General features: G+C 42.8%; 2 protein-coding genes across 10 annotated transcripts in view; both read right to left on the minus strand.

The window, feature by feature from the left end:
• Nucleotides 1-15396, minus strand: part of ARHGEF10 (Rho guanine nucleotide exchange factor 10) — a 102984-nt gene extending 87588 nt beyond the window's left edge. For 5 of the 7 annotated variants that reach the window (XM_015859320.2, XM_015859322.2, XM_015859321.2 and 2 more), the window contains exons 1-2: nucleotides 15280-15396; nucleotides 5810-5885 (exon numbers count right to left, since the gene is read on the minus strand). In XM_015859320.2, coding sequence (XP_015714806.1) covers nucleotides 5810-5846 — 37 coding nt within the window. In that variant the 5' untranslated portion in view covers nucleotides 5847-5885; nucleotides 15280-15396. Of the gene's footprint in view, nucleotides 1-5809; nucleotides 5886-14816; nucleotides 14942-15099; nucleotides 15197-15279 lie in introns of those variants that run through there. The other 2 variants (XM_015859318.2, XM_015859319.2) reach the window with 2 other exon arrangements.
• A 7481-nt stretch (nucleotides 15397-22877) lies between these two features.
• CLN8 (CLN8 transmembrane ER and ERGIC protein) lies at nucleotides 22878-27230 on the minus strand. Of its 3 annotated transcripts, none has more exons than XM_015859345.1 (3): nucleotides 27028-27215; nucleotides 24766-25460; nucleotides 22878-23697 (listed from the first exon to the last, which is right to left on the minus strand). In XM_015859345.1, the coding sequence occupies exons 2-3, from the start codon at nucleotides 25306-25308 to the stop codon at nucleotides 23383-23385; spliced, it is 858 nt and encodes a 285-aa protein (XP_015714831.1). In that variant the 5' UTR covers nucleotides 25309-25460; nucleotides 27028-27215; the 3' UTR covers nucleotides 22878-23382. The 3 variants fall into 3 exon arrangements, with proteins under 3 accessions (XP_015714831.1, XP_032299641.1, XP_032299642.1); XM_032443750.1 differs by lacking the exon at nucleotides 27028-27215 and adding an exon at nucleotides 25542-25594; XM_032443751.1 differs by lacking the exon at nucleotides 22878-23697 and adding an exon at nucleotides 25542-25612 and having other exon boundaries at nucleotides 25309-25460; nucleotides 27028-27230.
• Between the last annotated feature and the right edge of the window lie 350 nt (nucleotides 27231-27580).

Here is a 27580-nt window from a genome sequence, read left to right on the forward strand (position 1 = left end):
GATAAAATATTTTCAACGATGTATCAAAATGTTAATTTGTCTACGTAAACTCTACAAAATTAAGTCTGTACAGGTTTTAGGCACAGTTAGTGAATATCCACAAGGATTGGTGACATGGGAATAAACAAAAAATCCCTCAGTTATTTGGCAGCAATTTATCTAGGCCTGTTAGTATGAGATGCAAACCACAAACAGGCAAAAGAGGCAATAATAATAATAACTCACTATTTGCATGTTGGCAAACCATTTGAAATTTTTACAAATGTATAACTTACATAAATATTCCTTGCAAGAATACTCAAAATATCAGTATCAATTCCTTTACATTTTGTTCATTTCTCTCTTAGGGAAAAATATCAATTGCCCCAGAACAAAGATTAAGTTTCACTGACATCCCTTTGAATCTCTTTATCTCTTCCTCAGTTGCTCTTTCCAGTCAGTCTATCTGGGCCTTGTCCTACACATGGCTGAGCAAGTTAAGTCAAGCAGTAAAGTCACACTGGAAACTAGCTGAGAGAACGGAAGAAAAACAGCAACAATTCCTGTATATTATTATTCAGAAAAAAACAACAGATGTCATCAAAATGTCAAAGTTAACCACTCAATTCAATCATAGTGAAGAACAACAAAGCACAGACATCTAGCAAATATCTTACAACATTACTAAAAAAACAAACAACCAGAATTGCATCCCAATGAATGATGTTTTCTTCGTAGATGCTAAAAACAGTAACAAGTTTAATCTCTTTCTGTTTTTCCTCCAACTCTCAAATATGCTTGGCTTGAAGAAAAACACAATTAAGAGTGACATGTGACACTGTAACTGCATTTTTGCAATGGGAACGCACTTGTTGCTCTTTGTTGCACAGCTTGTCTTAATTGTCACACGAAATAATTGATGCTTACCTTAACCAGTGCATTTTCCTTTATTTACTGAGAGCAACGTGATCTTCAGTAATAAATAAATTGTTCTATTACAAATGAGATGTCACACACCAGCAAGCTACTGCCAGCTTCAAAAACAAGGGACCATTCATAACTACAATTCATATTCTGTTCTCATTCTTCTGAAATCTTGGCTCCCCTTTTACCATCATTTGTAACTGTCTGTATGTTGAAAATAGATATCTAACAAACAATGCCATTTAGCCTAAGACCAACTCCCTGTGTAGATTCTATTTAATTTAAGCAGTGTTCTTATTTCAATCCCCCTATCATGCAGACTAACGTCTTTCATCCTACTCTAGCCTGAAAACAAGCACATTTCCCAGCCTGTTCTTTGCTTCCATAAGCTACGCTGTAAAATATATAAGCGATTTTCTTGACAAAAGCTCTAATTTAACTGCATGATTTCCTTCTCAGTCACAAAATCAGCTTGTTAAAACAGCTAAGATCTAAATAAATTACAACATCATTAACAGGAAAATGTTAATTGAATAATCTCACATATATGTGTGTGTGTGTGTGTGTGTGTGTGTGTGTGTGTGTGTGCGTATAAAAGAAGTATACAGGGAAAAAAGAAGTAGTTCCTCTAGCAGAGAAATACAGTTATTTCCACAGCAAAACATGGCAGTCGCTCAGCAACTCTCTGCTACAGCTAATAAAGGGTTTTTCCTCTGTTTTTGTTTTACTGGAAAATGCAGTCACCCCAATGGGAACTTTTATGAAAGTATGGATGTTTCTACTCCTGTCTTACTGGGGAGTGCTCTCAGATTCAAGACAGACTTCCTAGTTATGCACAGAGGAACTATGACTATTTTAGTGTTCCGGCACTGGCAGACAAACAAACACACACACACAAAAAAAAAAGCAGGAAGACACAATCACAGCACTCAGTCATATACAGGATATCCAGATTTAAGTCCTTGGCCTCCCTGCTTTATGTCTGGACATAATGGGAATAAAGAAATATCCCACTTGCAGTTCTACAGAGCTGACCATTTACATAAAAAGCTGTATAAAATGCTTTTACATCTGGAATCTAGTAGATACCATCATTGTGTTTTCAGCTGAAAGAACATCAGGAAATGTCTTTATTTCATCCCACTGAAGAACATCATGAGTTTCCAACCTTCATTTGAAGAGAACAAAAGCTTCCCACCTGGTTTCACTCACAGTATTGGGAACAGTGGCATAAGTCAGCAAGAGGTGAGAACAACCCATCACCACACCCAGCTTTAGCAGCTCCTAATCCTTCCCAGATGACTGACGTACAGTTATGGATGACTGTCACTCAAGTAAAGAGTATTTGGCATGAATATGGAGACAATGAAGTCAAATTCATTCTCATTACATCCTCTTATTGAATACTGAATTTTCACTATTTCATTCTAATAAAAATAGTTTTAATATCCTATAAGTAGGAAGCAAAATGGGAAGTCTCTTTCTGACTCCAGAACTGTACAGCAATAGAGCCATGCTCCAAGTCTTATCACTGTACATAAACCTACCTTGGCAGACTCAGTTCATTACAGAACAGAGTTTAGGTCTCAGAGCTGTTGTAAAAGGTTACTTAGGATGAGTGGAATGAATCACTGACAAGCATACTCAGCATGAGGAAATACACCCTATGTTTTCTAATAGTTTCCAAATAGAAATCATTTGAGGGATACTGCCACGTATAAGAAGGGCAAAGAAGCAGCATGTTCAGACAAGAAAGAGCAGACTCAGAAGCCTGTTGGACACCTAGCACCCCACCCCACCTCCCTTAGGCAAGAGGCTGCTCAGGTACCCAGCCCCTGCAGCACACACACATGCCTCCTTTTGAGGAACAGCCCTAATCAAAGCCTATCAAGTCCTTACTAAAGAGTAAGGTTTTATTTGCAAGATCTCAAGATGTTTTTCAAAGTAAATAAATGAACAGCCAGAGACGTTACCTCCTAATAAGGTAATAGCATAAGCACTGAGTACAATAACGGAGCCCTAGAACAGGTTGCCCAGTGAGGCTGAATCTGCTATGGAGATATTCAGGACCTACCTGAACTCCAATCTGTGCGATCTATTGTAGGGTATCTGCTGTAGCAGGGGGGTTGGACTCAATGGTCTGAGATAAGCAAACACCATTCAAGCATTAAATACACAACTCAAGTCATTGGTCAGCATGAAGACCACTTGCCTACAGCGCAATGCAATTCCTGATTCTAGGAATTACAAGATTTACATTCTTAGCTGCAGAGTCTGCAGTCCACATCATATCCTTTCTGTCTAGATAGGTTTGGTTAACTACACTCCATTACAGCAGTCAATTAAAAATACAATTGTAACTTACGGTCATAAGCAAATTTCTTTATGTTAAGCATCAATTTTGAAGCACTCTTCAGATAACTCTTGCAACCAAGGAAGCCTTTGCAGTCATTCCCCTCTCCCTGATATCTGCTAACATATATATTCAATAAAAATGTACTCAAAGAAAAATATTAGGGAGTTTTTAAATCAAGCTTAGAAAAAAAATAATCTTTTGAAAGTAACATATTCTGAAAAGAAAGAATATGTGGCGTGTTTTTGACTATTTAAAGTAGTTCCTTAGTACTTGAGTTTGCTCTAAGGTAAGGGGATTAACTAGTACAAACCTGTCACTGCCTCATTAACAGTGCACGAGTGGAATGTCCAAACAGCTATAAGGAAAAGTGTTGCATAAGTATAATAAATGAAATAAATAAAGGTTAAATCCCTTTTTTCTATCAGATGTAGATTTTTTTAATCAAAAAGTGGCAGAGGAAGTTCTATTATTGATCCTAATAGCACTTCACATTTCTCAAACAATGTAGAGATAATAGTGTAATACTGATCATTTCTGACAAAGCGTTTACAATGACAAGGAAAGCATACAGTGATACAAGATCACTCAAAGCAGCAACTTGAACAGAAAATCAACTTAAGTTAATAGGTCTCGTGCCAGCATATTAAGGAGCAACATAAGCATGTGATACATGTAGTTCTACATGTCATTAAGAGCTCTGAATTCTGGAATCATACTGAACTACGTAACCCTGATTTTTTGTCAGAGTGCCCCACTTGCTGATACAATCCATGAAGCCACTGCCACAATTATTGCTTTAAACACTGGCAGCTCCTGCTCAAGTGGAAATATCGATTCCTTATGGATGACTCTTCCTCCGCAACACTACATTTCTTTGGAGATGGACTAACTGATAAAGACAGTTTCACAGTAACCGTCACTAAACAAAACAGAATTAAACTCAGAGTCCTGGCCGCATGGATTGGGACAAGCACAGGAAAAGCATTATGCCAGCAATAACCTCAGCAACATCTCGAGCATAAATAAAACTGTTAACAATGCTGTCTAAAAACTAACCCATTAAAAGCTGATTTCACAGCTCCCTGCTTCTCTCACACTCCCTATTTCCTAGGTAGTATCTAGTAATAGACCTCTGTCTGTGGCAGTGCCTAAGCTAGAGAGAAAGCAATTTTTATCTAGGATGATGATTCCTAAATTCCTGAAGATTTATGGTTGAACAACAATAAGACAAACTCTCTTTCACAGTTCGAAGTATTCATACAGCTATTTAAACAAGGAGTAAAATGTCCTCTAAGGAATAACATTTATTACTAAGACACACATGCTAATACATGCTTTTTAATATATATAGGTGCATATATATATATTTATATGTACATTAATACATTCATGAGAAACAGATCAGAAATGATGAGAAGACTACAAAACTCACTTTCTATGCAGTCTGTATTAGTAACTTTACCAAAATAAGAACAGCTACACTGAGTTCAACAACAGGTCTATATAATCATCTCTCAACAAATAAACGCATTGGGAAGAGCAAGATCAGGACAAACATACATGATACTACTCCTAAGAAGTCTCTTAGCACCCAACTATCAGAAGCCTAGTTTTTTCAAGATCTAAAATGCACAAATATCAAACACTATTCAAAGATGCATTTACAAGAAGTCAAATGAGAAGAAATAGCTATAGACAATATTCTCTTTCAGCAAGCAAGAATGGTGAAGACAGTGATAAAGTGTCTTTGTAAATTCTGCCTTTGTGCCACTTAAAACCTGAGCTGTACGTACCAGCAGCCATACAGATGCTGGCATACAGCTGCCAGAGGGCACCAAGAGGAACACTTTATTGAACTGGCTCCATTGCACAGAATACACAATAATCTTCCATAAATTTCTAGGCTCTGACCACAGAGAAGTTTAGCCATGTATGTTTCCCCTCTGCTTCTCATGAAAACACATACTGGCTGAGCACCATGCTGAGGAGCTGGAGCTAGAGAACTGCAGGATCCGGTGGTCCTTCAGCTACAGCCCTCAGGAGATATCGTTGTGGCTTAACACGCCCTGTGGAAGCAGCACATGCACCAACAGCTCACTCCTCTCTCAACTCAGACTCCAATCTCATCCAGATGTTTGAGACATTGGCCTGAATACCCTGTCCATGCCACAAGCTTTGTTCATTTGCTTTCTACAGGGCAGCACATTCAGGAGGGCTTTGGGTCAAGAAGTACAGGACAAAGGTGTGATTATATGATCCACACTAAGTTGCCTTTGAAAAATGTTTATTTGCAGACAGGGACTGTAAAGACCAATCAGTCCCCCAGCTACTTCCTGCCATGCTGTCACAACACCAGCAAGCAATATTCAAGAACAAAACAGGGCAGATCGTGGAAGTTCATGCTTCAGTGGGGCACAGTTCAGTAGTTCCAGGAGAAAGTTTCAAGTTCATATAGGGGAAAAGAGCAAAAAAACCCTTTCAAAATATATATTTGAAAATAAATCTGCATTGTTACAACAGAAATCATTCGCAAAACAAAAACTGAGTTACCTTCTGGGGGTGGGGGAGGGAATTCCTCTGTGTCCATCCTAGTGTATCCACCACGCCTTCAGCTGACTGAAAAACCCTGCAAAAATGAAGAGAACATTTTTTTACGTGAATATCATTTCCAACTATACAGACACTCCTTTTCAGTTTGGCCAGGCTCATAGCTAATAACATGATAGAAGAGAGGAGATGTTCCTGGCTCCTTGCTTCACAACTAATCTAGTCCAAATTTTTATGTACACAGTTCTCAGTACTTGAGCCAGTAAGTGCAGTGACTTCAATAAGACAGATGAATAAAGTTGAAATCTTTAAACCATTTGGTACTCTGCAGCTCCCACTGTGACAATTACAAGCAGATTATTAAAACATGCTACGTTGATGTCTGTTTGGTGTACATGTCCTGCTTCAAAATCATCCCGATGGATAATGGGAGAAAAATCCTAGGAAGATCAGAAGTTTTGATGATGCTTTTCTCCATTTGGGAATCAGAAATTACAACTGTTAAGTTTGGGTTGGGAGAAGGGGCTTTAATCTTAAAACTTCTGCTTGAGCCATCCTAATCCCACCTCTTCTGAAGAAAGCTGAAACAATGGTGAGCACCCCCCATGCACACCTTCTCTTTTCTCCAGTGGAGTATGGCTCTTAAACCTACAAAACACTCCCATATTTTGCTCCTGAATACACACTGAGAGGGAGTATGCATTCTCCTTCCTTCCTCCCAGTGATATTTAAAAGCAATATTCCAACGTCATCCAGAAGGACAAACTGGCACATGCTGCCCCAAAACCATTTTTGCTCTAATTGGAAAGGTAGCATATAAGGGTAGCATAAGTTTTTGTCCTACTCCTGAGTCATCAATTGATGTTTATCTCAAGGAGTCAGCATTTCTGAACACAAAATAGATCAAGTGCTTGGAAAGTCTCTGTAGCCAAAGTATGGAAAGGTTAAGCTGAAGGAGACACAGTGAAATTCAGGAATGGTAGAGAAATAATAAGCTAAATGAATTACAGTATGGGGCCAAATGAATTGTCATGTACAGAAAAGGTGGCGGTTTCTGAAAAAAGTGTCTTAAAATGCGAGCCAGCCTTAGACTGTAATTGAGTTATTGATGAAAGGACTGGGCAGCCTAGTCTGGTGGCTGGTGACCCTGCACATAGCAGGGGGGTTGAAACTAGATGATCAGTGTGGCCCTTTTCAACACAGGAATTCTTTGATTCTATGAAAAGAAGTAACTTTGGAACCAGGAAGGGATTCATGCACATATACAGCATCTATCAGTCACATATAAAACGTTCTACTGAGTGGTCTTACTACACAGCGTCCTTCCAAAAGCCTCTGTCATTACAGGTTGTATCTACAAAGGTTGTTCCTCCTTACAAAGGTCTAGAACACATTTTGACAAACCAAAACTGTCAGGCAAAATATGGGAAAAATATGGTTTGAAGAGAAGGGTATTTTTCTTAATTCTTTTTATTTCTTTATTCTTTTAAAGAATAGATCGTTCTTTACAACCATCACTGGAACAAACACTTTCCAACCTGAAACATGCAATAGCTGGCAAAGCTCTGGAAGTTAATCTCAGCACCTCTGCCAAATGCATCTTTAGGAAGGCAGCATAAAGGCCCCCTGCTTTTCTTTATTTTATTTTTAAACAGGATGTCAGTTTTTAAACACATGTGGAACTTGCTTCAACAGTAATTTTAAAAATACTCCTCTTCCTGACAAGCCATCCTTACAATAAGCATATACAGAACTGTGCTGTGGAAGCTTTCAACTTGTTTTCTGTTTTGATCTAACTCAGCGACATGCTTCAAATTACACAGGAATTGTGCAGAGGAAGGACACAGACCCAGTGTTAGAGCCCTAACCACTGACCTGCTTTCTCTGATAGGAACAGTGTGGTTATTCACAAGAAGAAAGATATACTTTCTTACTTAAGAATGCCTTATGAGTTGACTTATACATTGCATTAGTTCAAGTTCCACAGATTGTTCTCTACATTTCAGCTACTGAGATAAATGTTCCAGTGCAAAGAGAGCTTGTGTACTGTGCATTTTGGTAATACTCTTCATGAAGATGAAACAAACCCCATTTTATGTACCAGATATAGCTACACCAGTGTTCATGGAGTATTTTCCAACAGCACCATACATAAAAACCTTTTAATCTTCTGTTGGGAAATCAGGGAGCTAACTGAAATCAAAGGGATTTAAGGCCAGGCAATTCAGTTCAGCCAGGAGTACACAACTCATGTGGCATGTGTAGTTGCAGTAGTTTTTCCCTCTTGATCCCAGAAGTCGTGACCACTAACAGAAGTCTCAAACTGTGCAGATATACAAGTTTATATAAGTGAAAATCACAGAAATCAAGTATCAAATTAAGTTGAAAGGGACCACTGAAACTTCTCCCCTATTCTCAAGACAGGTGTAATTATAACATTAGATCAGGTTGCTTTCATCTCCACACAAATTCTGAAAACCCCCCAAAAGGTGGAGATTTCACAGCTTGCCCCTGTGCCTCACCAAACATGTCAGGAAGAACTCTTCTATCACATCCAACTGGAATTACCCTTACAGCAGCCTGTGACCATCACCTCTCATTCTCTTGCTGTGCACCCCTGAACAAACTCTGGCTCCGTCTTCTTTAGAATACCTCCTGAGAGAGCAAAGGACTGCAATTCAACTGCCTTAGTCCTTTCTTCTTAGAACTAACCAAATTCTGCTGCTGCTGCATCTCCTGATCTTTTCTAGTGCCCCAGCCATGGCAGCCTTCACTGGCCTAGCTCGTTTGCCAGTCTCTCACTCACACTGGACCCCAAACTGCACAGTATATACCAGATAGAATACCACAAGTGCTGAGCAGACTTCACTCAGTTTAACACAAGATCATTTAGGAAACTTAACTATGAGAATACCAAAAATTGATTATTTCCTCTAATTATACAACAAACAATAGACAACCAGTTTTCAGCTACCAGGACACAAATAACAATCGCCATCTGCATTTCTGTTTCATACAAACTAGATTCTAAAAGTCATTACTTACACAATAGTCAGAAGGACCAAAGCAAACATCTCCAAAACTATGAGGCAGCTCAGTGGTCAGAGCTAATGGCATAGATCTATCCACTGAACCTGACAGTGATGCACACTGCCAAGATTCCAACTCTAAAACCTAAGAACAGTAAAGACTGCAAAGTAACTTCTCTGAGAAAGCCTGCAAGCCTAATAATTCAACAAAAACAAAACAACAACAAATCCGTGAAGACAAAGTTTCTGAATTTCTGAAATACTGTCTGTAATCCTGCTCTGAAGCTGCAGGTGGGGGTGAGCTGCCATGAAGATCAGCACCGCAGCCCACCACCAATGCTGCAGCCTTGTGCTCGGCTTGCTCCATTTTATCCAGATCTTTCTTGTATCAGGGCAGGGTGAGCTGGGGACAGAACACTGGGTGTAGTATTCTAGGTGTGGTTTGACAAGCACAGAATGAAGGGAAATCCTTCCACTTGAAAGAGCAATTCTTTCTCACAAGCATAACCTTGCACTTGTCCCTCCCGGATTTCCCAAAGCTCTTGTCAGTCTGTTCCTCCTACCTGCCCACCTCCTGCTCATGTCATCCACTGCTCTCCTCTTCACCTGATTTGCTGTCACTGGCAAACTTTGGAAGCGAGGACTGGTCACATTTTCAAGTCATGTAAAATAGTTAAAAGACTGTACAGCAGATGGCTGGTGCAGACCTTTTGCTACCAGCCTCCAGGCTGGTTACAACACACTTAGCCCACTTAGCTACTCCTTTTTTCACCCCTCTGGTAGTACATCCACATAAATCATAATGGCATTCTGCATCAGCGAACCTGCTGAATCCAAACCAAACATTAACCCAGACATTAACAAATGTTAAGCTCTGTAGCACTAAGCTGTTTATAGATGGGGAAGCTGAAACCTACAAATATTTATGAAATGAGGGGAAATATGGATTATAAGTAATTGAAACCACGGAATGGAGCACTGTACCCTTGGGGAAATGACTTTTGCTGAAACAGCCTTTGCCACTTCTCTCTTGTGATGGGAACAGCTTGAATACACACAGGTAAAACAGGAACGTCACCCTGGGTTCTGGTTTCTGTCCTAAGGACCAGCTGTACCAAAACAATCAAAGGCACTGGAGGAACTACAAGTAATGCCAGAGTCACACACCTTTTAGTAAGGAGTGATGCCTTTGTTCTATGACACAAACTAGAGCATCATGTTGCCAGCTCACAACCGTGACCTTCTGCATCACACACCCAAATAGGAATATGAATACTAGGAGCACTTAAAAAATGATGTTCCAAATTGTAACTAACATCATCTGGAAAAGCAATCTAGTTTCCTAAATTTTATCTTTCAAACTTCATTCAAATTACTGTCCACCAGCATTGGAGATTAAGTACTACATTCGTTAGAAACACTCTCATGAAGGTTTCTGAGTCAGAGAAGACCCTCACATGCTGTGGAAAACTTCAATTATGATGCAAATTTATGTATGATTTATATGTATACATGCTACAATAATACACTGAATTATTATGCAGAGATTTCTTAAATGCTATTCACAAACATGAATTTGCTCTAGTACTTCTGATAAGCCTCATGTGTGGAATACAGTAGTTCTGTCACAGGAGAAGTTTCAACCTCCTAAAAACTATTCTGATTTCCCAGCAAATTTGGTTCTCACTACCCAAGGATCCTGACTTCTTGTCAGGGGAAAAAAAAAGAGGGGACTACAGAGGATATCTTCTATAGATAGAGCATCCTTCCACTCAAAAACAAAGGTCAAACCTGCATTAAATGCAAGCATGCTGGTTTCACAATCACAGGTTGTCACGCAAGGTGCTGATGACAACTGTATCAGAAGATGTATCAGAAGCTCTTTCCAATGACTCAAGTGAAATGATACACCACACTAAAGATTCAGTTCCCACTACTTTACTGCAAACCCAGTTCTGACAGAGCCACTTTCCCTAACAATTTCCAGTTCTTTGGTTACTTCTGTCCTTGGAAAAGCAGCAATCATTACTTTTGTTGTTACTACTTATACCTGGAAAAAACAAACAAACAAACCACTGCAGATAATTAATTATATCTGACCATTTAAAAGTGTTCAACTAAACCATTTGCTTTAAAATGGTGTAAAATACAAAGCTTTATGCCCAAGACTTTGGTCCTAGCAGGTGATTTACACATTTGCTCTTTTTCATAACTTAATCTCATCTCACAGATAAGAAAATAACATTTATCCCCTTGAAACTGTATACTTGTTATGTATGTATAATGAGATGATCACAAGAAACAGCTCTGCAATCTTATAAGATGCTCATATTTTACCAACTTTATGACTGGAAACATTCAAAATGATTGCAAAAATAACATGAAAGTATTTCTAAGAAACAGACTAGAGAACAGAAATGAGAGCGAACGTTTGACCTTGATCTAAGATCCTAATGGCTCAGATTCATGGTTCAGTCCCAAGTAACAAGTGCTGTATAGAACAGTAAGTCACCAAAACAGACATTCCCCAAGATAATGCCCCTATTCACAACTGTTTAAGTAGAACAATTTATTTTGCTCTGGTTAACTGCTTCACCCACACATTTGACATTAAGCTTCAGGCTTCCTGAGCAGCTAACGTGTAGGACACGAATCAATGTTGTCCAGTTATGCATCGCTTCCCACAGTCTTGCTGATTCGGGTGGTTCAGAATAAAAACATGAATCCAGTTTTTGATCGAAAGACGCAGGTTTGCAAAAACATGTTTCAGATTTTGCTTAGCACGACTTATTATTGTTCCCCTTGAAAGCAACTTGTACTTTCACTTGTCCCTGACCTCAAAATCAACTTCAGTATTTTGATGAGAGTAAAAGTGAGATTTCTGATTATAAGAAAACACCCAAGTGATTTAAATCTTGAAAGCTCAGAATGCAGCAGTTTCCTTCTATGGGTGCAACTGATCATGACTGCTCAGGCTCTATTCTCTTCCATCTACATACAGTGACCTTACTAAGAAAGATATGGAAACAGAAAATTAAATCATAATTCCATAACAGACCATAGAAAGAATTTCTATTTTCCCATCACCATATCCTTTCCCATCACCAAAAACACCTCTCCCCTCAGAGCACTCCTGTGGCCTCCCTCCCTAATTCCCAGGCTTGGTTATTCCCAGGCTTGGTTATGAGCCCCCAGTAGATCAGTAAGTTGGGGTTGGGGGGGGGGGGGGGGGGGGGCTATGGCTCTCCTGCACTTTTCCACTCTTGGAGTCAGAATACAACTTTTCAGTGTGAATTTCCCACCAGCAAGGTAACAAGATTTCATACAAGCATGAACAAAGGTGAAAAAACATCCATAGTGAGTAGCTATTATATCAGAAGGAGGTCTTGGATGTGAGAAAGATGCCTCACTCCCACTCTGTAGAATGCACACAAAGTGAAAGAGTAACTTATGACCCTATCAGCAAAGCCTCGCGTCTTGCCCACTGGAACATAGAAAACATTCCAAATTAACTCTCCATAATGGACAATTGCTGCAATATATATTCTACAAGAAGCATCCAAGCACAGTATGGAAATGCAGTTGCAGATTAAAAAGCTGCCAAGAGGCTGAACTTATTAACACTGTTTCAGAAGTGCCTTCCAAATTAGAGGCCATAAGACGATTTCCCACAATATCCCTTATTCAGTTCTAAACTAGAACTAAAATGGACAAACCTGGTGAAAGAAAGAAGTCACCTGACAGAACCGGAATGAAAACTGTCCCACATGCAGAAGGAAAACTGAGTATTTCAGACTGCTATTTTCTCCATGACCCACAAAACTGAGGGCAGCGTGGTATTAAAAATGCATGAAGAATGTAACAGCCATAGCTCTGTACAGTGTATACATTTTAATCCAAAATATCTAGTCAAAAATACCTCTTCCCCACAGACTGCAGAATTTGTTTCCCAGCTTGTTCAGAACCAGACTGAAGTTGATGAATTTTTCTACAACAGAGACTAAAAATAATTTCTATTTTTATAGAAGCAATTAAAATACTTCCTGTTACACAAATGAGTAATGTACTATTCCCAGTTGAAATAAATTCCATTAACAATTATGAAGTCTGACAATAGTTTTTTAAGGTTTAGAGAACTTTGTTGTCTCCCTTCATATGTCTATAAACTACACAAGGAACCCTGAACAGCTCAGAAACAAATGATGGAGGAAGGAAGAGAAGGGAGGGAAGGAAGGGAAGGAGAAGAAAACCATCCCACAGTAAGGAGTAAGTATCAGTGTATTCTAGCAAAGAAAATAATAATAAAATCAGTGCAAGCTTTTATAATCATAAAACAACAACCACTAACCAAATACACGAAAAGTACTGTTGAGAGGAGTGATTTACGTACATGTACCAACATAGGGATGCTAAGAATCATCAGCAGCTGAGATATAGATGCTAAGAGTCACTTGAAGCATTCTTTAAAAGTTGTGACTTGGCATTAAAAATTCAGCCTACTAAAAACTAAGGCTACGTGCCTCATAGAGTTCAAATCTTGGAAATCTTTAGTTAAGATATGCTACAGAACTACTAAACATAGGGCAATATTTGATGTATTACTGCAATTTCAAGAAGCGTCAAGTCTGTTTCATAGCACACTGCTCTGAGAAAGGACCTCCACAGCTGCTGCGGGCAGATCCGTGCCCTCTCTGCAGAAAGGAACAGCGGTTCCCAGCCAGAAGGGGGCATGGAGAAAGGCATCTATTCACAGGACAGAGAGCTTCCCATGCTGTGGTACGCTAACCACTGACCTGTCAAATCCAGCTGCCCACAACCCACACAGCTGATGTCGGTGTCACAATGACGGCCACTGTACAGTGCTATGGCTCCTCTCTATGTCCTGCTGCAAACAGACTGTAAGACCTAGGCGATCCTGTTTTGGCAAGTGCTTAGGAGGAACTGTTGGACAGCACGTTCACAGAGTTATAGAATCACGTGAGTTAGAAGGGAACCTTAAGGGCCATCCAGTCCAACCCCCCTGCAATGGACAGGGACACCTACAGTTAGAGCAGGTTGCTTCCAGCCCCGTCCAGCCTGGCCTTGGGTGTCTCCAGGGACAGGAAATCCACAGCCTCCCTGGGCAACTTATTTGCTCTTCACTACCCTTATCATAAAAAAACCTTTTTTCTTATATCCAATATAAACACATTTTTCCCAGCATTAGCCTCCTTCCACAGCCCCCTTCTCCCCCACATCCACCTGTGGGTGTCAGCCACAGAAGCCCCATGTGCTGGAAGCCCCATCCATGCCCATGTAACATCCAGTGTTTTGTGCACAAGTAAATTGAGCTGTCCACAGATTACCCTCGAATCTCACCACAGAGCCTTCAGAAATATCCAATTTCAAGACAGTGCCTAAAAAGCTACTGTTTGTAGCCAGATAAACACATGTAACTGGTTCATGGGCTGCTGAGCCCGTGGAAGGAAAAAGACAAGATGGATTAAACAAAGCAAGTCAGACAGATTATCGAGATCAGAGCACCCAGGTGACAGGAGCGGAGGAGAGCCTGCAGCCTGACCTCCTGCAGAGGGTTGGAAGCACGCTCAGTAGGTCTGGGTTGAACAAACATGAAAATTAAAGTTTAGAACTTAAGACAGATAAAATCCTTCTGGTCAAAATGACACCTCTGCAATGGGCAGATTCTTAATACCTGTCCCCCAAGCACCCACTCCTGTCTGCTGGCAAAGCCCACCAGGCCAATGAGTGCCCTCAGAGCAGCTCCCGCGTGCTACTCAAGTAACTACATGCTCTGTGGCCTCCACCAACGACTGTGTAGCTGTTCGGATACCTTATAACTAACAAAAGAGAGACAGTTCTAATACTTCCTTCGGAAAAACAAACAAACAAACAAGTCGTTACTACAGCACCAAAGTGTTTTCCCTTGTCTCGAGGAAGACAACCCAACTACAAACCCTAATTACAAAGTCTTTGCTGCATACACGGGCTTAGTTTATCAAACAGCATTCCGGATGGTAAAACAGCCGGGTACCGCCGAGCCCCGGGCCGAAGGGCCGAGTCCAGCCGCCTCCGCCCCGCACCGGGCGCCCACCGCGTCTGGATGCTGCCCGTACGAGGAGAGCTCGCTGGAAAAGCTCGCAGCAGAAACTTCAGGAACGGACAGGCGGCGTTCGGCAGCGAGCCCCGCGCCCAGCATCCGCGTCCCGCGGGCCGAACGCGCTCCCCCGAGCCGGGCGGAGCTGTCCCGTTACCCTCGGGACTCACCGGCTACACGGCAGCCGCCCGCTTCCACCCGCACGGCCCCGGCCAAACCATCCACGTCCTCAACCGAGGGCGGCGGCCGCGCCCAGAGCCCCGATGCCGGCGGGCCCTCCCCGCTCCGCTCCCCCCGCCGCGCTGTGCCGGAGCTCCCGCCGCTCCGCGCTGCCCCGGCCGCGCACTCACCGCCAGGCCGGGCCGAGCCGCTGTGTCCCGGCGGGGCGCCGCTCGCCGCTCGCCTCACCCCCAGCCCCAGATCCAGCCCGCCGCGCCCCGCCCGCTGCCGGGCCTTGCGGCAGGGCCCGCCGCCATTGGGGCAGCGCGCAGCTCCGCGGACGCGCGGTTGGCGCAGCGGAACGCCGCTCGTGGCTGGGCGGGACCGGACCCTCCGGCCCCTCCGCCCCCCGAGGCACCGAGCGGGGCCCTGAGAGCGGGGACAGGGCACCTGCTGCGGGGATGCCGCACGGGGAGGGGGATGCGCGGCTCTCGCTGCCGGGACGGAAAAGTTGGGCACGTGCGGAATATACGTTAACTTTTTGATTTGATTTTATCCCTGCCACATCCTCAGGACCGGTCCATTAGCTGAGCCACTGTGGCTGGTTTAGAACTTAATCTCATTTATGACTGGAAATGAAGCCCTCTGTTAGTTTGCTAAAAATCGAACTTGTTTTGATATAGCAAAATAAAGGTTTCTCAAAGATGTCGGCATCTCATCCTGAACACGCAGGTCACATCCCTGACACAAGTCATTGCTGCCAACTGTTCTCCTTGGTTCCTCACAGCAAGAGTCTTAAATACATTGTAATCCTTCAGCTCCTGATACAGAATCATAGAATCATTTGAGTTGGAAAGGACCCTTAAAGGCCATTCAGGCCATGGGAGAGGTGTTCCATCCTTCAGAGCCTTTTTGCTGCCCTCCTCTGGACATACTCCAATAGGTCCACATCCCTCTGGTATTGAGGATTCCACATCTGGATGCAGTACTGCAGGTGAGGCCTTACCAGCACAGAGCAGATGGACAGGATCGCCTCCTTCAACCTCCTGCTGGCCATGTTTCTTTTGGTAGAGCTCAGGCAACATGTACAGTGAGACCTCACCACCATTTACCTACTCTCATTCTCTCCTTACTGCTTACAGGAGCTCCAGCAAAAGTCTCTCTCATCTCTAAGCAACCAAAGGACAGACATCCACTCCAGCACAGGTGCTGGGCATCTTAAGGACACTGTGGGCACAGAGCAGCGTTCTGGCCCATGTGATACACTGCTGGAAATTGAGGTGCTTGAGTACAGACTCAAATAGCATGACTCCTAAAGACATACAATATTATGCATATGGTTTGCTTTCCAAAAGCTTGCATGAAACCTGATCAAGATAAGTTACCAGATTCTCAAGTTGATGCCTGGTTTCCTCGGTTTCTTTCTTCTGTTTATCTGCTGATACAGTAGGCAACTTCTCTGGGGGAGCTTATGTCCAATTGTTTCTCCCATGCTCATGAGTCCTCCACAAAGAACATGTTGTAATCCTCCAGAAACACATCAGAACCAGGACACACAACAGTCCTGCTCATTTTGAGCTCCTGCAGAACTGATTCTGGCTGGAGCCATGTAGAATGATAGGTCTTCTCCATCTCCCTTATCAAACATAATGATGACTCACAACACACATAGGCAATGCTCACAAGGGACAGAACTTTACAGGACTGATGCAACTTGTAGGTTGACACTTGCCTCATGGTTGTTTTCACCTATGAGGGTTAGAGTGGTGCTGCACAGTTCAGCTGCTTTCACCCACGTAGATGAGTCAGAATATGGGAATAGCTCAGCTGTCAGCAAAATAAAGGCTCCTGCAGACACTGTGTTTGTAAAAGAACAGTTCCCTGTTATGCATTCCAGAATATACAATTGCTTTGAGAACCTAACGTATCTGCAGAACCCTTTTTCCTCCTTCACTTCTCTTGTTTGCCAGAACTGCTGGCTGTGGAACTGGAAGTCCAGAGGAGTATAGAAAGAAACAAGAGAGGTACAGGAAATGAATCCTGACAGGAAGAATGGGGGGGGGGGGGGGGGGGGAGAAAGGCTTGGTTTAGCATAGATAGAGTGAAAGAGATGCATGATAATACCCTTTAAATATGTAAAGGTGTTATATAGAAGGTAACAAACACTTGGGTGGTGCTGTGTGGATCCAGAAGACAGATGATTTCCCTACTTGGGATATTCTATAATATTAGAAAATACATATATATTTCTTAAATGCAAAGTATTACATCAAAAAAGCATTTGGTTTAATAACAGCGTTGCTCATTCATTTTCTGATATGATGCCCACTGCTGCCCAGTCTTCCACATCTCCCTGAAGTGCCAGCACTAGGACTGCAGGAACAGGTAGTTCCAAGTGCACCAATACTTACCCAGACAGCTAAGAGCTATAATACTGCCATGCTCTACCAGCAATAGCACTTCATGAAGGCTTTCAAGGACTCTTGGTTCTAAATCTGACTCTTTTTAATCTAGATTGAAGCACTGTCGATATACATAAACCTCAGCAAACAACATTCCATAGCACATTTATTTATTTTTAACTTAAATAGGATTCATTAGGTGCTAAGGCTTATGTAAGTTGGTACTTTGATCAGTATTAAAAGTATAGTTTACCAGTATGGCATTTCCCAAATTGCAGTCTGAAAAGGGATTCTCTCAATAGGAAGTTAAGATTATGTACAATTTTCTCTATGATGTCTTTCCTGAAGTCCTACTATAGGAAAAACAACAACAAAACCCTCCTTGGATATATCAAGGATGGGTCATTTGGGTAATCTGACATCACCCATCTGATAGAATTTTCAGAAATGCAGAATAATCTCATATCTAGGGACCTGCAAACAAACAAAGGTTCTATTAGAGTGGGAATATCCTTTGTAGATAAAGCAGCAAGGAAGGAAAGAAATGGATTTACTCTTAAAAGACTCTGCCAGCAGAACTGCACAGTCCAGAAATGCAGGAAAGTCAATCCTCTACCTTATACATAAGAAACAAGAATTAATATGCAATTACAAGGGCTTTATCTGGCTTTTTTTCACCCTCATTTAGTACAAGACCCATGTTTCAACTTCAGTGAACACAGTTTTGGTGACAGGGTGTTCACAAAGCGAAGTGTTTTTGTCAGAACTTTGTGGGTCTGCATTAAGACTATTAACAACAACATAGGCCCCGATGAGCATCTGGAGCAGCTACAATCAATTACCAGTGTTAAAATCACACACACACTTGTAAGTCTGTAAATGTCACTTTTCTGGTGAAAGCGCTATCAATTTAACATGAACTAAATAACCAAAGCAGCAGAGGAAGCTAGAAAGAGAAAGATATTAAGAAACAAACATTTCAGCTCAGAGGTAATGTGTACAGTATCAGATGAACCTCACATTAAACTCAGCTCTCTCTGCTCAAGTTATACCTGTATGGACTCGGAACATGCACAATAACAGCAGCAGGTGACTGCACTCTCTGTTTGTTTGCTTGCTTCTTTATGCACCTGTGAGCAGGTCCCACTCATTTCATGTTAGGTTTGTCTCTGTCACCTCAAATGTTGCTATGCTCACTGTGTCATTATCTTTGCCATTCCTCCTCACTCAGTACTGTTTTGCTTAGGGAGGACAAAAAGGCACGACATACTGCGAGAACACTTCCTTCTGTGCCACCACCACTAGCAGAACACACTAATTAGTCCATCAGAGTCTGCAATGTCTCTTCCAATACTGGAAACCCATCTGGGGGCTGTGAACTGGAGCAACAGGCATAATTTGCTTAATTAAAGACTTTCACTTATCAACCAGTGCCCTGACACAGGATCAAAAGATTCTAATTGCTGAATAACACCATCAAAGTCAGCACACACTAATTTATTTCTGGGTTTATGGCAAGAGCTATAAAGTAAAATATATTTATCTATTAATTGAAAACATCTGAATAGCAAAAAGTTCCTTTCACAGATTATTTACAAAAAGGACTTTATTCACACAAGTACTGTTACGTATTGTTCTGCTCCCAGTCTGTACCCACACACATTCCACAGCCAGCGGAGCTTTACACATGAACATCTCTACTTCTGCTTCAATTAATCTTACAGACTTGACTCCAGAGGCAGCTACCAAAAACCATGCCAGCTGGTTGCTTGCACAGTGCATTCTTATCAGAATAGTTGAAATGCCAGCAGTGATGCTGTTTTCCTTTAACTCACTAATGCTGAAAGGATCAGGAAATAAGTCCTGCGGAGCACCACTGAAGACGGGCACATTCAATGTCTGTTTTGCTGTTTAGCAACTGAACAGCTTCTTCAAAGGAAAAAAAAAAAAAAGACAGTGGCTCATACTAAACCATGAAGCATCTCTTGACACCAACTGAAGTGTCTTCATAGTTACAGCCTAATGAAGAGATCACACTTCAAATGCACAAGCCAGTCATTTCAAGTGATACTTTTTAGTACGTACTCACATATGTAGTGCAGCTTCTACCGTTTAACCACATAACTGAACTTGCTGATGTTAAATGATGATGAAGGTATAATAATTTACAAGGTTGTAGAGCTTCTTCCATGGATACAGCATCATCCCTGCTCAGTTTGGGAGAAGACTGCAAAATAAGTCAGCTTTCAATACACGCATTATAAAAACAGTCGGCTACAAACAGCAAGTAAAAACAACAACAACAAAAGAAAATCAAAGGCATTATTTTAATCAGCAAATGAAACTCATGGTATACAACTGCTCAGTGAAATACTTTTATTCACTTACTCGGTGTAAAGATGCATTCAACAAATACTACGTCGTATGAGGAACAGAATTGAATTTATTGATTCATTAATACTTCTAAACTCACTTTAAGTGGAATCTCCCTGAGGTTAAGAAAAGCATCTTTTATAACTGTACAACATCAATAGCTGACCAGTGCTACTGGGGGGAAAAAAAAACTGGACATGGGCATTTAACAAAAGAAGAGCTCAACAGTAAATGATAGAAACTGTTAGTTGAAGTAATTGCTGGAGTACTGAGACTGCTGCTGGACTGTGACCAGCACTGCAGACAGGAATAAATACCACAGACAAGTTTTGGAAAAAAACACGACACAAACAGAGGAAAATAAGCTCTGATTTAGGAATGTATGAAGACAGAATTGGATGCTTGGATAGAGTCCAATCCTTAGATCAGACATTTTGTTGTTTCTTCAAAGAACAACAGCAGAAACACACACACGCATACAAAAACTATACCCCAAACCAGTTATCTTTAGCACAAAAAAACCCTCCAACCCTTGAGAAGACACAAGCAGCGCTCCTCAAATACACCTGCCCAACAAGAAAGCAGGATAAAGTATTGCACAGTCACCTAGGCTAGCAAAAATCACCCTAAAATGCTATGCAAAAGTTTACCAAACCATGGCAGCAGCACAACCTGTGACCTGATCCGACCCCCACTGATGTTGATAGCAAATTTCTTTCTATATCAGATTGCAGATGACGCCTTAAAGAAGCCCCAAAAGCCTGGGATTAGTTTCACAATAACAAATTTCTAAGCTAACTGTAGCTAGTCTTTATGTGGGGGGAAATGCGGCACTGTAAGAGTAATTAGACACTAGAACCCACAGTGAAGAAAATAGATGCTCTGTGTAACAGAACTCAATGTCGTCTGCTTTAGTGTTCTGTTCCATTTCTATATGGATGGTAAAACCCTCTCACCCTTCAAACCAAAAGGAATATAAAGTGAATGCTATTATTTGTATTATTGCATAGAGCTCCTGCTCTAGCAGGTCTAGCAGCATTGAGGCTAACAGGTGCATATGTATATATATATATAATATATTTGTGTGTGTGTGTGTGTATACATATATATATATATATACACATATATATGCATAGGGAATTAGGGAATACAGTAACCTCCTCACCCACACAACATAAAAGATGTTCCCACCAAATGTAATGAAATAGGCTTGTTTACACCAAGGCAGTACTCTCCTCCTCCCCCAACCTCCCCTCTGCCATTTTAAACACAGTGCTCCCACACAGAGCAGGACACAAAGCTTCATACTTATGTCTCAACCTAAAGTTCTTCACAGCTTCGGCTTGTCTGGTTTTATTACTTCAGTAAATAAACCTCTGTCATATCACAGCATATGAAGAAGTTTCAAAAGCCGTGTGTTTTTTTAATCTCAACAGTACATCAACATTAATTATGTATCCTTGTCACTCTCCTGCCAATAGATGTCACTCTCTTCTATCACGATCCTTATACTCTGGTGTCCAAAACTGCATCCAGTAATAACTACGATTACAAGTGAGAGAACAACCTCCACAACTTGCCATACCACTACCCAAAAGCTCTCTGTTCCCGAGGTCAATTAAAAACTTAAAAATACGGCAGATAAAGTGCAAAGAACTGCTAAGCTTACCTTCTGTGTTCTTAAAAGTAGAATAAAACACTACAAGAATTAAAGAACTTCTAAAAGAGGTGACACAGGCTTTTCTACAAAGATGAGTGCCCCATCCCTGCAGGCAATCAAGGCCAGGTTGGATGTGGCTCTGGGCAGACTGGTCCAGTGGTTGGCGACCCTGCATATAGCAAGGGGTTGAATCTAGATGATAATTACGGTCATTTTCAATCCAGGCCATTCTATGATTTTATGACTCTGAGTCACCTCAGATTCAAAAACTCTCTAACTAAGAGGTTTACCAAAAATAAGAGGAAGTATAACAGGAGCACTACTGGAATTAAGTGCACGTTTATTCATTTGTGACCTACAAATATAATCTTACCCATCAGCCAACAAACTTCTCAAGGACTAAGCAGCCGTTGACTCTTGTCTTTCATAGATTTCAGGTCCAGAAAGGACCACCAGAATTACCTAGCATGACCACCAGCACAATGAACAGGTGTTCGCACTCCTCACCACATGCATGTTCACAGAATCACAGAATTGTAGGAGTTGGAAGGGACCTCTAGAGATCATCGAGTCCAACCCCCCTGCCAAAGCAGGCTCCCTACACCACGTCACACAGGTAGGCGTCCAGGTGGGTCTTGAATATCTCCAGAGAAGGAGACTCCACCACCTCCCTGGGCAGCCTGTTCCAGTGCTCCGTCACCCTCACTGTAAAGAAGTTCTTCCGCACATTTGTGCGGAACTTCCTATGCTGTACTTCCATCCCATTACCCCTAGTCCTATCCCAACGCACTACTGAAAAGAGACCAGCCTCACCACTATGGCTCCCACACCTCAGGTATTTATAAACCTGGATCAAGTCCCCTCTCAGCCTTCTTTTCTCAAGGCTAAACAGACCCAGTTCCCTAAGTCTCTCCTCATAGGGGAGATGCTCCAGGCCCTTCAACATCTTAGTGGTCCTCCGCTGGACTGTTTCCAAGAGATCCCTGTCTTTTTTGTACTGGGGAGCCCAGAACTGGACACAATATTCCAGATGAGGCCTCACCAGGGCAGAGTAGAGGGGGAGGATCACCTCCTTCGACCTGCTGGACACGCTCTTTTTAATACACCCCAGTATGCCATTGGCTTTTTTGGCTACAAGTGCACACTGCTGGCTCATGGTCAATCTGTCGTCCACCAGGACGCCCAAGTCCCTCTCTGCAGAGCTCCTCTCCAGCAGGTCTTCCCCAGCCTGTTTATGTTGGTCTCATACTGAAGGCAACCTGGGAACTACAATTCCTTTTGACAGCAAACACTTAACTGCCTCTTTCTTTTCATCAAGTGCACTTAAAGAAAGACCCATAAACTTGTCCACAACTGCATTCTGCCACTTGACCAATTGATCCAGTGGGAAATATTTAATGGCATACAGGGATCCACAACATACCCTGTTTGGTGTCAGAATTGATCTTAATCTTCTAAACAAAATCTTCAGTAGCAGTATCTCCAACATATGTGAAATGAGAATAAAGCTAAATTAAATTCAAGCTAAGATTAGTGGACAAAATAGCTATAAAGCCACTCTGAAGCATTAGGACAAAGGATACCATTAGAGCATGTCATTGCTAAACCATGAAATACTGTCTAAGTACAGGCAAAACCATTGCTGTAATTCTTTGCTAAGATGCTAAAGATTTATGTATATGTACATACGAAATACAGACAACGTTTTTAAATACTTCTGATGCATAGTGAATACTAACAGCAAGGAATGTCTGTATTAATGAGTTTCTTGCAAAAGCTTCAATTTCACAAGCCAATTAGTTTGCAGTGTTTTCTTCTGCTGCAGTCCAATATCCTACTAGGAAACAGATGTTCTGGTGTTACATCCTCTTCTTTTGAGATGTTTCACCATTCAACTTTCCATTTTCTGTCGCTTTATTTTCAAAGTTCCAGTCAGTTGGGCTGAGGAGCTGCAGAGTTTTTTTGTATGTCCAGTATGGATTAAGTATTAATGTGACAGCAAATAATCCAGAGAATAAAACGATAAAATGGAGAAGTCCCAGATTTTCTACCACAGAATTCCAGTTGAAAATACACACCCACCACATGTGGTAAGTGAGAATCATGCGGCAGTGGAACAGGTGGATCATTACCCACTGATTTGCCTTCCAGAAAAAGGTATTTGCGCAGCCAGCCTAGAAAAACAAGAACAGAAAGCATGCAGAAGTGTGATTATTAATTCAAGATAAGTAAAGAATCCCCAGAACTAAAGTAATTCCCCAACCTTTGCATACACATCCCCTCGGGCATTTTTTCATGTAGAGCTATGATAAAGCACACACATACATGACTCCAAACTCAGGCTAGCTATAGGCTGTCTCAAGCCATATGCACACAGCACCACACAGAAGACTATGTGCAGAACTGTCAGGGTCGTGTTTCTGTACAAGTAGGTAACACAGTAACATGAATTGAAAGACTCAACATGAGCCAGAAGTGTGCTCTGGCAGCCTGGAAAGCAAATGGGATCCTGGGCTCCATCAGGAGAGGGGTGGTCAGCAGGGATAGGGAGGTGATTGTCCCTCTCTACTCGGCTCTTGTGAGGCCCCATCTGGAGTACTGTGTCCAGGTGTGGAGCCCTCAGTACAAGAAAGACATGGAGATTTTGGAAAGGATCCAGAGGAGGGCCACGAAGATGATCAGGGGGCTGGAGCACCTCCCCTATGAGGACAGGCTGAGGGAGTTGGGTTTGTTCAGCCTGGAGAAGAGAAGGTTGCGGGGTGACCTCATTGCAGCCTTTCAGTACCTGAAGGGAACTTACTCCCAGGAGGGGAGTAAACTCTTCGAAAGGGCTGACAGTAGCAAGACTAGGGGAAATGGTTTTAAGTTAAAAGAGGGAAGATTTAGGTTGGATGTTAGGGGAAAGTTCTTCACTAGAAGAGTGGTTAGGCCCTGGAACAGGCTGCCCAGGGAGGTTGTGGATGCCCCGTCCTTGGAGGTGTTCAAGACCAGGTTGGACAGGGCCCTGGGCAACCTGATCTAGTAAATGTGTATGTTTGGTGGCCCTGCCAGGCAGGGGGGTTGAAACTACATGATCCTTGAGGTCCCTTCCAACCCAGGTCATTCTGTGTTTCTGTGAATGTCAGCTAGACAGGCACAGCCTTGCTCCAAAACTATCTAGGCAAACTGTTCACATTATTTACAGAGAAGTGAGATGCATGAAAACTGTTACAGATGACATTTGTAAAGTCTCAACTTCTTACCTTTAGAAGCATCCAGGAAATGCAGGTTGAGGGAGTACTCATCTCCAGCAACATTCCCATCAAAGGTAGGTAATGGCCAGATTTTACATTGATTACTAGACCAGCCAAGCCACCAAAAGCAAGTAAGTGATGAGCCACCAGGAACACATCAAAAGTTCTAAAAATGATGTTGGACATATGAACGGCTACATTTTCAAGCAAGAAAAATCCAGCAGCTATTAAACAGTTAAACCAGCTCCACTTCTGCTGTGAATACACCTTGTCAGCGTGAAAAACGGGATCTATGAGCAAAGCCCACAACCCAGCAACACAGCTCTGAAGTCCAAACGCACCACGTGTGACTGCCATATTCCAAAACACCTTCTCCTTTGCATGCAAGGCACGGTAAGTGGTACTCATCCGGGAAGATAACCAGTGAGACATAAGAAATACACCCAGGTAGACTAAAAAACCAGCAGCTAAAAATGTCAAACGAACTTCCCATAAGAGATAGTCCCAGTCAAAAATGGTCCCAAACACTTGATCGCTGTTTGCAGGATTCATGTTTTCTTCCTTTATATTTTTTTCCCCTTTTAATAGAACCAGGCCTTGCAGGGGGTTTGGTACTTCTCACTCACACTGTACAGTCTCCTTCACACACCTACTCAGCCTCCGCTATTATGCGGACCAGCAACCATGAACTCTTTTTTTTCCATCTGGAACAAAAAGAAAAAGATAAAGTGAGTCTTATTAAAAAGTCACCTGTATACATGTCTCCTAAACTATACAGAACTCACTTTCATTCCAGTTACAACTTCAGCTCTGCTGCAATTGGGCACAGTCATTCCAAAGACAGGTATAGATGAGCCTGATTTAAGCAATGTGTTTAGGATTAGCAATCAGTCTGCTAATTCTTTCCTAGCACAACATAAACTACTAAAGCAAAAGTAGAAGAAAGAGGAAAAGCAAGAAAGAGGAAGGGAAAACACAAGAAGCAAATCCTGTTTTCTTACAAAGCTCCCATTTCAGCAGCAGTGTGCTGTCACTAACCATTATTCTTTTACTTTTTTACTTTATACTCACTGATTTTTCCACCACTACTTGTGTCTTTGGGTGCAAATTGGAACCTCACAGACACACTTGGAACATGAAAACAGAAAAGCTTATCCTAGTACATGGGTCCACTGACACAAATGTGTTTTCAGGATCACACAGCAAAACAAGACAGCAATCGGTTTCCAAACATTACATGACTTTCCAACAGAAAAACCAATTCCAAAAGTGCAACAGGAGTATGGAATGCAGACGAGCAGCATTAATATGTATGATTAACAACATAAGCATAATTAACTGAACAGTCCGGCAGTCAGTGCCTCAAGTTAGCTGAAACTTCCTGAACACACAGCAGCTATAGATCATGAATTTGTGGCGTGGAAAGAGCTGGATAATATTTAAATATTTGTATACCGGTTCATTTTATGCATGATTTAAGATTTATCAGCCACCAAACTCACTATTATCTGTAAAATACACGAACCACAGGCAGGAGCTGGGTAATAGAGCCACTGTAACAAGGGAATACAGAAACCCAGTGATGCTCCTGCTTGCCTTCACCATGCAACAAATGCCACCCCGACCTTTGGCACCACAGAATCACAGAATGACCCGGGTTGGAAGGGACCTCAAGGATCATGTAGTTCCAACCCCCCTGCCTAGCAGGGCCACCAAACATACACATTTACTAGATCAGGTTGCCCAGGGCCCTGTCCAACCTGGTCTTGAAACCAGGGCACTGTAGGGATCTGTTCCATCTGAACACGAGGAAAAACTGATTTACTGTGAGGGTGACTGAGCACTGGTTACAGGCTACTCAGAGAGGCAGAGGAGCATCTTTTCTTAGAGATCTTCAGAAGCTGCCTGGACACAACCCTAGGCAATGCACTCTGGGTGACAGTGGTGAGCAGGGCAGTCAGACCAGAGTCCAGAGATCTATTCCAACCTCAGCCATTCTGTCCCATCCCCTGCTCGCCCTGGCCCTTGTTCCTCAGTGCCCTCTAAGACCCCACAGAAGGGCTGCCGACAACACCTGACACTCCTACACCTGACACAACGCACCCAAAAGTAAAGCCGCAGGGCCTCCCCCCATGCGATAAAGGGCAGCGACCCGAGGACACGGGAAGGGCAAGGCCAAGTCAGGGCAGGCCCCGAGAGCCCCGGCCCCACGCAAGAACCGGTACCGACAGCCGCCCCGCCGAGCCCCTAACGCAGCCCCGGCGCACAGACCTGGCTCAGCCCCGCCGCTCCTTGCGATGGCAGCCCGGCCTTCCCCGGCTCCGGGGCTGCTCGGGCGGCGAGCCGCCCCCACAGGCCTCCCGGGAGCGCCCAGCCCGGCCCGGCCCGCAGCGACTCTCGCAACAACCACCCCCAGCAACACCGGCGCCATGCACCCAGCGCGCATGCGCACGGCACACCCTCTTCCCCCTCCGCGTGCTGACCCAATGGTACGAACCACCTGGCATTGCGCAGCTGGAATAGGGCGCGGCCATACCACTGCAGCGCGGAGGGGGGAACGGCCGTGCCCATCGCGGCGGGAGGAAGGGGGCTGCTGAGGGGAGGGGACAGGCATCGGGAAGGGGTGTTAGGCTGCTCGGGTTGTAATCACAGAATCACGGAATGACCCGGGTTGGAAGGGACCTCAAGGATCATGTAGTTCCAACCCCCCTGCCTGGCAGGGCCACCAAACATACACCTTTACTAGATCAGGTTGCCCAGGGCCCCATCCAACCTGGCCTTGAACACCTCCAAGGACGGGGCATCCACAACCTCCCTGGGCAGC

Source organism: Coturnix japonica, chromosome 3, assembly GCF_001577835.2.
Source record: "Coturnix japonica isolate 7356 chromosome 3, Coturnix japonica 2.1, whole genome shotgun sequence".
NCBI lineage: Eukaryota > Metazoa > Chordata > Aves > Galliformes > Phasianidae > Coturnix > Coturnix japonica.